This window comes from Propithecus coquereli, unplaced genomic scaffold, assembly GCF_000956105.1.
Source record: "Propithecus coquereli isolate 6110/MARCELLA unplaced genomic scaffold, Pcoq_1.0 Scaffold117, whole genome shotgun sequence".
NCBI lineage: Eukaryota > Metazoa > Chordata > Mammalia > Primates > Indriidae > Propithecus > Propithecus coquereli.
This window is the reverse complement of record NW_012135747.1, coordinates 1,386,228-1,397,611: the sequence shown is the minus strand read 5'-3', so window position 1 is coordinate 1,397,611 and position 11,384 is coordinate 1,386,228. Positions and strand designations below refer to the sequence as shown.

The following is an 11,384-nucleotide window of genomic DNA, read 5'->3' as shown; positions in this document are numbered from 1 at the left end:
AAACAGAGCAAATACATTAATACAGGTTGAGTATTTCTAATCCAAAAATATGAAATGCTTCAAAATCCAAAACTTTTTGAGCACCAACATGATGCTCAAAAGTCATGCTCAAAGGAAATATGTCCATTGGAGCATTTTGGATTTCAGATTTTCAGATTAGTGATACTTATCCAGTAAGTATAATGCAAATATTACAAAATCCAAAACACTTCTGATCCCAAGCATTTCAGATAAGAAATACTCAACTTGTATATTAATTTTCAAGATTTTTAGCATCATAACCCATTTATACTCTTTTTTTTAAAGATACTCAGACATCATTTTTATTGTTTCTCTATACATACATTCATTTGCTACTAAAAATTGAAATAGCACATTGAAATATCCTCTTATTGCAAATCAAATTTTTGAAAACCAGAAAATCTAATTAATTATTATGCTCTAGCAAACTACCCAATGTTCTCTACATTCTTTCCCCACAAGTTACTTTGCTTCAAATTTCCTTTCCTTTCCTTTCTCCTTTCCTTTTCCCTTTCCCTTTCGTTTCCTTTTCTTTTCCTTTCCTTTTTCCTTCCCTTTCCCCTTTCCCGACAGAGTCTTACTCTGTCGCCCTGGGTAGAGTGCAGTGGCATCATCATAGCTAACTGCAACGTCACACTCCTGGGCTCAAGCCATCCTTTTGCCTCAGCCTCCCGAGTAGCTGGGACTACAGGCATGCGCCACAACCCTCAGCTAATTTTTCTGTTTTTTTAGTAGAGACAGTGTCTCGCTCTTGCTCAGGCTGGTCTCAAACTCCTGAATTCAAGCAGTCCTCCTGCCTCAGCCTCTCAGATTGCTAGGATTACAGGCGCTAGCCACTGTGCCCAGCCAAATTTTCTTTTGTTAATGGAGACAGAGCCCTGCTTTGTCACTTAGGCTAGAGGGCAATGGTGCGATAACAGCTCACTGTAGCCTGGAACTCCTGGGCTCAAGGAGTCCTCCCACCTCAGCCTCCCAAGTAGCTAGGACTATAGTTGCATGCCACTACGCCTGGCTAATTTTTTTTTTTTTTTTTACTTTTTGTAGAGTACTATGTTGCTCAGGCTGATCTCAGACTCCTGGCCTCAAGTGATCCCCTTGCTTTGGCCTCCCAAAGTGCCAGGATTACAGGCTTGAGCCTCTGTGCCCAACCTGCTTCAGATTCTTTATGTTGGGTTTCATCTCAATGACTTTGGGCTTCTAAAACCCATGGCAGTACTTGAGACCCATTGGTGCTTCTTTGGGTTAAATCAAAAAGTGGAACTAAAGTATATGGAAGCCATTCAAATACATTCAAACTATACAGATCCCTTATAAATTACTGGTATCAAGGTAGGAAGGAAAAGATACATGAAGAAGACATCACAACTCATCATAACTTTTTAGACTACTGGTAGACAATCTATCCTAGCATAAAGTAGCTTTCTCAACCTGCTGCAAAAAATTACCAGTAAGAAAGAAAAGTACAAGAATAAGGTTTATTGCTAACTTGGTTTTGTGTCATTCCCTATTCTAGCATTCTCAGAAGTATCCATCCTATCTATGATAAATGGAGAAACTACAGCCACATTTGAATGGTTCATTTCTTGATTCATTCTGAACTCCTTTAAGCCCAGTGTCTATTAGTTCTCTTTCAAGCTGAGAAAATCTGTTGAGTAAGAGGTATCTCAGTTTTATTATCCTTTCTTTCCACACAGATAACAGTGTCCCTACTCCTCTCCTCCTGTAGGGCAGACCATCTCTGATCTCCTGCAAGATTTTTTTCACTTCTATCCTGCAGTTTGGGTGAACCTTCTGGTTGAGGGGAAAGGGATTTGGTACCAGGGTTGAGAGTCAAGTTCTTTATTAATGTTTTGGTTTAGATGGGATGAGAGGCCTCTGAATTGTCCTGGGAATTTTCTTCAGTGAGCATTTATGAAGACTCCAGGATCAAGGTTGGGTTAAGCTTTTGTGATGGTTTCATCAGAGGTCTAGTCACAGCTATAAGCTCCTCCTGGATCTTTGGGTCCCAGTGGAAAGTGATGCTAGACTCTCAAATTGCTACAGGGTAGCCTGGAAAGAACTCTTTAGCTCAGAAAAAGCCTGAAAACCCAAACTCCAACAAACAGGATAAAGGGCTCACTCCATTTATACTCTTAAGCTTATTAAGGACTACAACAGCTTTTGTTTATGCGGGTTATATAATTTACTGTGTTGGAAATTAAAACTGAAAAATTTTTTAAATGCATAGAAAAGAATCTACATGGATATATATTAAGAAGTTAGTGATTATCTCTGGAAAAGAGTGGCTATCGACCCTTTTTTTTTTTTTTTTTTTTTTTTTTTTTTTTTTTGAGACAGAGTCTCGCTCTGTTGCCCGGGCTAGAGTGCCATGGTGTCAGCCTAGCTCACAGGAACCTCAAACTCCTGGGCTCAAGCGATCCTTTTGCCTCAGCCTCCCAAGTAGCTGGGACTACAGGCATGCGCCACCATGCCCAGCTAATTTTTTCTGTATATTTTTAGTTGTCCAGCTAATTTGTTTCTATTTTTAGTAGAGACGGGGTCTCTCTCTTGTTCAGGCTGGTCTCAAACTCCTGACCTTGAGCGATCCACCTGTCTTGGCCTTCCAGAGTGCTAGGATTACAGGCGTGAGCCACCGCGCCCGGCCCCACCCTTTTTTTATGCCTAAAAAATGCCCTTTTATTTCTAGTTGCTATCTGTGAACAAGGATTAATTGTTTTGGAGGTAATCCTGTGCTCAATAAAATGAGGATAACTAAGGCAAATGAAAAAAGTGGTATGGATTTGTAAGAATAACCTTAAAAAGACTTAACTTGAGCTCTCTCCCTCCTTTTTTTCTTTCTCTCTTCCTTTCTCTCTGCCATATGAGAAAAATAAAAAGGAAAAAAAAAGACTTGATAATCGGCTTGAGGCTTTTAAAGCTAAAAGAAACATTTTAAACGTTATATTTAGAATAAGAAGATAAATAAGGAAAGAATATGCTCATTTAGCACATCATTTAATATAATAAATGTAAAAGAAAGCTTTTTTCCTCATCCCTCCAAAAATATTTAAATTGGGAAAGGTAGAACATTAAAAGAGAATGAGAGCCTCATTATGATTAAGGAGATTAAAAATAAGTTTATTCATTTTCAAACATTCTGGTGACCAGACAAGATGAATGTTATGTTATAGTACTGAAAGAATTTTGTAAAACTGATCACAGAATCTCTGTAAGATTCACCTTTAGTAATTGTGGCAAATAGGAATGGTTCTAGAATATACAAAAAGCCCTTATTTTCAAAAGATTTCATTTCAGGTAAACTTAATATTGATTCCTCACATACCTGTAAAGCAGGTTATTAAATAGATGATTTTTGAGCACTTTGAAAAGAAAGCTTAAAAGAAAGAGAAGAAAAAAGCATTGGTTATCTATCTATGACCCAGCATGTGTCACTAAGAACAAATCTTGCCACACCAGTCTAGGGTTTCTGAAATGTCTTTAGTAGACTAAAAAGGTAATTGGGCTAGAGTTGAAAGATCTAGCCTTGACTTTACCACTGTCTTGGTAGGTAACCCTGAGCAGTCATTTAGCTTCCTGGCTCTCACCTATGAATTGAGGAAGCTGAACTGGATCATTAGTTTCCAAATGTACCTTTGCATTGGTAGGATTCTCTGCATGAAAATCCTTCATATATTAGATATCATCTTGGATCTTGGAGGTCTGACATCCTGTCCAAAGCAAGAGTAAATTCCTTTTACAATATTCATGGTGTGTGAGCTTATTTATGCATACTTTTCAGGGTGTGGGGATTCTACTATCCTGGTAATATTATCCATTCTGCTTTTTAGAGGTATACATAATAAATCTAATCCCTTTTCTATGTAGGAGTTCTCTTTAAACATTTTCCAGACCACTGTCTTATTTATCCTAAGTCTTCTCTAAGTTGAACCTGCTATTTCCTTTAATTATTGCTCAAGAAACATGGATTTTGAGTCTTAATCACTCTGATTATTTTCTTTTAGATAGGGAATTGAGGGTTTTGGGATTCCCATGTGTCTAGGTGTCATGGGAAAAGCCTGCAGCCATATTTAATTCAGAGAAAATGGAGCTGATGACTATTAACACTCTAAGCCAGGTTGGATGCAGGGGCTCATGCCTATAATCCCAGCACTTAGGGAGGCTGAGGTGGGAGGATTGCTTGAGGCCATGAGTTCAAGACCAGCTTGGGCAATACAGCAAAATAAAAACAAAAAGCCTCTAAGCCAGTTCTAGGTTCCTGGAAGCATTCTACTGCTCTACTGTTAAAATGATTTGATTACTATTACATTAGCACCCAAAAAATGAAATACTTAGGTATAAATTGAGTAAAATATGTATAATATTTGGGAAAATTGTAAAACTCTGATGAAAGAAATCAAAGAAGGTAATAAGTGGAGGGATAGTTCATGTTTGTGGATAGGAGAACACAATATTGTTAAGATATTTGTACTTCCCAACCTGATCTGTAGATTCAACTCAATCCCAATAAAAATTTCAACAAGTTATTTTGTGGGTATTGACAAACTGATTCTGATATTTATATGAAAAGGCAAAAGACCCAGAACAGCCAACACAATGTTGAAGAAGAACAAAATTGGAGAAATGACACTATTGAACTTTAAGACTTACTATAAAGTTATAACTCATGACAGTCTGACATTGGTGAAAGAAGAGACAAATAGATCAATGGAACAGAATAGAGAGCGCAGAAATAGACCCACACAAATATAATCAACTGCTCTTTGACAAAGGCACAAAGATAATTCAGTGGAGGACAAATAGTCTTTCCAGCAGACAGTGCCAAAACAACAGGACATCTACATGCAAAATATGAATCTAGACACAGATCTTATGTGTTTTACAAAAATTAATTCAAAATGGATCATATACCTAAATGTAAAACGCAAAATTGTAAAACTTGTAGAAGATAACAGGAGAAAATCTAGGTGACCTTGGGTTTGGCAATGAGTTTTTAGATACAAACCAAAGGCATGAGCTATGGAAGAAAAAAATAGGTAAGCTGGACTTTGTAAAAATTTAAAACTTATGCTCTGAGAAATACATTAAGAGAATGAAAAGACAAGCCACAGGGAGAAAATCTTTGGAAAATACATCTGATAAAGGACTTGTATCCAAAATATACAAAGAGTTCTTAAAATGCAACAATAGGAAACAACTCAATTAAAAAGTGGGCAAAAATATCTGAACAGATACTTTCACTAAAGATACAGAGATGGAAAATAAACATATGAAAAGATGCTCAACATTATATTATTAGGGAATTGCAAATTCAAACAAAATGAGATAACATCTGTTAGAATGGTAAAAATCCAAAATGCCAACAACACCAAATGCTGGTGAGCTTGTGGAGTAACATTAAGTCTCATTCACTGGTGGTGAGAATGCAAAATAGTACAGCCATTTTAAAAGACAGTTTGGCAGTTTCTTGCAAAACTCTTACTGTACATTCCAGTAATTGTGCTCCTTGGTATTCACCATCTTGAGTTGAAAACTTACGTTCACACAAAAACCTGCACTTAATGTTTATAGCACTTTTATTCATAATTGCTAAGAACTTGGAAACAGTCAAGATGTTCTTCAGTAGATGAATGGATAAATAAACTGTGGTACATTCATACAATGGAATATTATTTAGTGTTAAAAATAAATGAGCTATCACGCCACGAGAATACATGGAGGAACGTTAAATGCACATCACCGAGTGAAAGAAACCAATCTGAAAATCCTACATACTATATGATTCCAACTATATGACGTTCTGGAAAAAGTAAAACTGTGATCAAAGTAAAAAGATCAGTGGTTGCCAGGTGTTGGGGATGAACAGGCAGAGGCTGCAAAACTATTTTAATACTCTGTTGGTGGGTACATGTCAGTATATATTTGTCAAAACCTATAGAATGTACACTGCCTAGAGTGAACCCTAATGTAAACTGTTAACTTTGGGTGATAACAATGTATCAATATAGTGTCGTCATGAAACGTAACTCTGGTAGGGCGTGTTGATAGTGGAGAAGGCTGTCTGTGTGTCTTAGTCTGTTCAGGATGCTATAACAGAATACCATAAACTGGGTAGCTTATAAACGACAGGAATTTATTTCTCATGGGTCTGGAGGCTGGAAAGGCCAAAATCAAGGTGCCAGCAGATTTGGTGTCTGGTGAGGGCCCTCTTCCTGGTTAACATAAGGGCACTATCCCATTCCTGAGGGCTCTGCCCTCATGACCTAATTACCTCCCAAAAGGTCCCACCTCCTAATACCATCACTTTAGGGGTTAGGATTTCAACATATGAATTTGGGGGGCACACAAACATTTAGACCCCATGTGTGGAGCAAGGGATATGTGGGAACTCTGTATACTTTCAACGCAGTCTTTCTGTGAACTAAAACTGCTTTAAACAGACTAAAGTCTGTTTCAAAACAAAACAAAACAAAACATAACGGACACCCCTACTTACCCACCAGTTCAAAGACAAAGCCAAATGTTGGCCACAATGCAGAACAACTCAAATTATGGAAAACTGGTTGGCATTATCTACTAAAGCTTAAATATGCGTGTACCCTTATGACTTAATAGTTCTACTCATAGATATTCAAGAGAAATCCAAACATATGAGCATCAAAAGACATACAAGAAATTCATAGCAGCACTACTCATAGTAGCCCCAAACTGGAAATAACCTGGACATCCAAGAACAGTGGAATGAATAAATTGTGGTATATTTATACAATGAAATCTATTCACCAATGAGAAGAAACAGAATTACCACTTCACACAACATGGATGAGTTGTACAATCTAAGTGCTAGAAATACATGACATACTGAATTACTCCATTTGTATAAAGTTCAAAAAGAGACAAAACAAATTAATTGTGATAAAAGCCAGGGTGTAAGTTACCTTTGTGGTAGGGAGGAATAATGGAAGGGTCACAAGGAAGGCTCCTGAGATGCTGGTAATGTTCTATTTCTTGATCTGGATTGTAGTTACCTATGTGACTTCATTTGGTAAAAATTAATTGGGTCCCATGGCTTCTTTCTTGTATGTTTATAAATAAATAAATTCATTGAGCTATATACTATGACTCATATACTTCATGTTTACTTTTCTGTATGTTTGCTTTACTTCAATAAAAGGTTTATTCACACACTGAAAGGATATATCACATAGCACTTTAAGAATTAGTGAGTTGTCAGAAGTTCGAAACCAGCCTGAGCAAGAACGAGACCCCGTCTCCACTAAAATTAGAAAGAAATTAATTGGACAACTAAAAATATATAGAAAAAATTAGCCGGGTGGCGCGTGCCTGTAGTCCCAGCTACTCGGGAGGCTGAGGCAGGAGGATCGCTTGAGCCCAGGAGTTTGAGGTTGCTGTGAGCTAGGATGACGCCACGGCACTCTAGCCCGGGCAACACAGTGAGACTCTGTCTCAAAAAAAAAAAAAGAAAGAAACCTCATACTTTTAGCAGTCACTGCCTGGGAACCACTAATCTACAAATCTACTTTCTTTCTCTGTGAATTTGCTTATTCTGGACACTTCATATAAATGGAATCATACACTGTGTGGCCTTTTTTGGTCTGGCTTCTTTCACCTAGCTTAATGTTTTCAAGGTTAATCGTATGTATTAACACTTCATCCTTTTTTTAAAAAATTGTGGTAAAATATGTATTTATAACATAAAATTTGCCATTTTAAAATATATAATTCAGTGGCATTAATTACGTTCACAATGTTTTGCAACCACAGCCTAGCTGTGTGGATGTTAGGGTTGCTTGATTTAAATGTCCTGGAATTGTGTCTGTTTTTAGGTCAATTCTTCGAATTAGTGATTACTTCACATTAAAATGTTATTACTAGTCATAGAGTTGTTTATTTGACCAGAAAACATGTATGAATAGCTGAAGGTTTTTCCTTTTTTTGACTCTTTTTATGCTTCTTCAGCTATAAAGAAGGATTCCTTCCTGACAAAACTGATGCTTTAAGTGTATATGTGAATAATAGGTTCATTAGTAGTTGTGTATGCATAAATTATACCTTCTGTGGTGATATAACATCATCCTGATCTAAGTATATGGTGCTGTCTGAAACTTCATAAATGAATATGTGAAATACTTGTAGATTGCATTCATCTGGAAGGAATCTACTAGTAGGCCCACTCAAAGGATTGTTAACATCTCTTATTATTTCATGTTTTGGCAGGTAAACCTAGCCTTTAAGCAACCTGGAAAGAGGCTAGAGCACCAAGGAATTAGAATTGAATTTGTAGGTCAAATTGGTGAGTTTTAAAATAGTATTACTTTTTTTCTTTGATAACTAAGTTTGAAGAGGGTTAGATTTGGCACTTAAATGACTACATTCAAGCTTAGCTTTGTGGAAGGAAGGAATTGATTGTGCATAATAAAAGAGAGGACTTATTTTATAAATATATTAAATCATGCTTCTTTTACTTAAATATTTGACTCATCCTGCCTTTATTTGTTATTGGACTTCATTACTAAAAATGAAAGGAGTTAAGTAAACTACCAGCCTTGAAAAATAATTCAAGTAAATTAGCTGACTTACTGAAATTCCCATCTGCCTGCATTTTTTACCAGCTTTATAATTAATTAGCAGCCTCACCTTCATCCTTCATTTTCTAATTACCCATGCCATTTGTTTTCCTGATCTAAGGTGTGCCTGTAGCCAGACTTACCTATCAGAAAATTCCATGTGAAAAAGGAAAAGTGTAATTTCTTCTTGACTTAGATCAACTTGTGTACATTTCCGTACATATATTTCAGAGACATGCTTGATTTGGCAGGGAGTTAAACTGTATATAAATCTCTTGGCATTGCAGATTCAGAAAAGAAAAAAGAAAATATGTCTTTATAATACTGTCTACATAACTAGATTTTTAAATCTAGCTTTCTAAGTTTTACTCTGCATTTTTAAAGTACAGTAAAACTTAGAAATTGAAATGGGCGGATATTTGTTTATATATCTATTCTGAATACGATTGTACTTGAGGGGCAAGTTGTAGTAATTAACTGATAGTTGGCTTTAGTCTTTTGTGTTTTGTAGTTTTATTCAGGTAATATATTTGCCTAACTAAAACAAAACAATTTTTGCCTTGTCTGGAGGAAGTTCAAATAATTGCTGGTAATGTGTCAAACAGCTTCATTTTGATCAAAGAAATGAACTCATTTTTAATAGAAATTTTCATTGTGCTATGCTACTTGAATTTTTTATGCCTAAGTAGAGCATAATAATGAGAAGGATAATGATACTTAGATCATAGCTCTAGTTTATTAAAGTAGAGACAAATCCAGCAATTCTTTTGGTAAAAATTACTTGCTTTGGAAGTAGAAGCTTGGGTTTTATTGAAATGGATATTAAATATAATTGGTCTTTTCGCTTTTTTAAATTTCTTAGAACTTTTCAATGACAAGAGTAATACTCATGAATTTGTAAACCTAGTGAAAGAACTAGCCCTACCTGGAGAACTGACTCAGAGCAGAAGTTATGATTTTGAATTTATGCAAGTTGAAAAGCCGTATGAATCTTACATCGGTGCCAATGTCCGCTTGAGGTATGAATGTGTATCAGAAGCTGTAATTATAGCCTGGGCAATATCGCAAGACCCCATCTCTATGAAAGACCAAAAAAAAAAATTAGCTGGGCCTCATGGCGTGCACCTGTAGTCCCAGCTACTCAGGAGGCTGAAGCAGGAGGATCGCTTGAGCCCAGGAGTTTGAGGCTTCAGTGAGCTATGATGACACCACTGCGCTTCAGCCTGGGTGACAGAGGGAGGCCCCCATCTCAAAAAAAAAAAGAAAGAATCTATAAACATAGTCAAAACCAGAAAGTAATGGCTACTATTTATATCTTATTCAAACTTCTAATTATAATTCTGGATTAGAAGACTTAAGATTCTTAAAAAGTCTGTCACATATTTTGAATGGCTAATGCTGATGTGAGGTTTATTGAGAGCTTTCTAACATTATAGATTTGGAGAACCCCTTATGAGAAGTTGTAATCATACATTTCCCTTGTGTGAATTGTCCCTTAGGCACTTCATTTGTCATGTATACTGAATTACCCTCTAAATCCATGAGAGTCCCAGCAATTCTCATTTAGTATATGGTTAAGAAGTGATCTGAAGCCCCAAAGAGGTTATCTGATTTGTGTAGCAGAACCACAGTAGAAACCCCATTTTCTAAGTTCTCAGTCCATTGTCCTTTCCCTTCACCAAGTCTTCAAGCAGGAAGCCACGGATGCCTCAGAGTCCAGAGCAATTGGAAATATGAATGTATCAGGTCTGAGATCCTCCTTTCATTGTTTAACTTGGGTTATCCATCCAGAATGATCCAAAATTCCAAGTAGCAGTGCCTTAACTAGATAGGGATTAAACAAAAAGTTATCTAGAGAGATTTCTTCAAGTAGGATTGATGACAGCCCTCTAAACTGATCTGAAAAGCATTTATACTGTCCTTAAAATCGAACTTTGTATTTTTTTCATGTTGGCGGCATTTAAAAGAAAATTAGAATTCCTTTATGAAGTAATGAAGTAAGTTGATCCCAAGGAGTTCCTGTAAGAAGGAGAAAGCTGAGTTGCAGTTAATGTTTGCTCATTTAAAATACTAAAATTTATCACAGATGATTTAACTCATCCTCTTCATTTTGTAGGTATTTTCTTAAAGTGACAATAGTAAGAAGACTGACAGACCTGGTAAAAGAATATGATCTTATTGTTCACCAGCTTGCCACCTATCCTGATGTTAACAACTCTATTAAGATGGAAGTGGGCATTGAAGATTGTCTACATATAGAATTTGAATATAATAAATCAAAGTAAGTACCTTTCACAGATAAATGTTCAGGGAAAATTAAAAACTGAACTTTTCAGGTCTTTGTAAATTGGTCAAAGTAAGGATAGAATTGACATTAATCTGCTATTAACACACCAACAGTCTCTGAGCTAAGAGAACCTTCAAGGGTTTGGTCTGGCTTTCACTCAGTGCAGATGTCTTTAATGTTCTATTCCTGATAACTTTGCTTGGCTACTTTTTTGTAGAGGATCTTACCATCTCAGAAGGCAGCCAATCCTATTGTGTTTGTAAAATTTTATCTTTCTGGTTTGATATCACATCATCCTGGCCATCTCTTTTCACATATTTTCACCTTTACCACTTAAACCATTACTAATATCCTTTTGTATACCTTTCTATTGCGGGGAAAAGGAGAGTATATATGTTTATGTACATTGTATTATTACAAAATCAGCTTATATTTTGTTTATTGTTTAATGCCTTTTTAAACTTAATTATAGAAAATTTCAAACATATACC

At 36.2% G+C, this 11,384-nt stretch overlaps 1 protein-coding gene across 1 annotated transcript in view; it reads left to right on the top strand.

The window, feature by feature from the left end:
* The window catches only part of VPS26A (vacuolar protein sorting 26 homolog A (S. pombe)), a 45,492-nt gene that overhangs the window by 21,789 nt on the left and 12,319 nt on the right, over positions 1-11,384 (top strand). Inside the window, exons 3-5 of the mRNA XM_012658934.1 lie at positions 8,257-8,332; positions 9,469-9,625; positions 10,723-10,887. Of these exons, the coding sequence (XP_012514388.1) occupies positions 8,257-8,332; positions 9,469-9,625; positions 10,723-10,887 (398 nt within the window). The remainder of the gene's footprint in view (positions 1-8,256; positions 8,333-9,468; positions 9,626-10,722; positions 10,888-11,384) is intronic.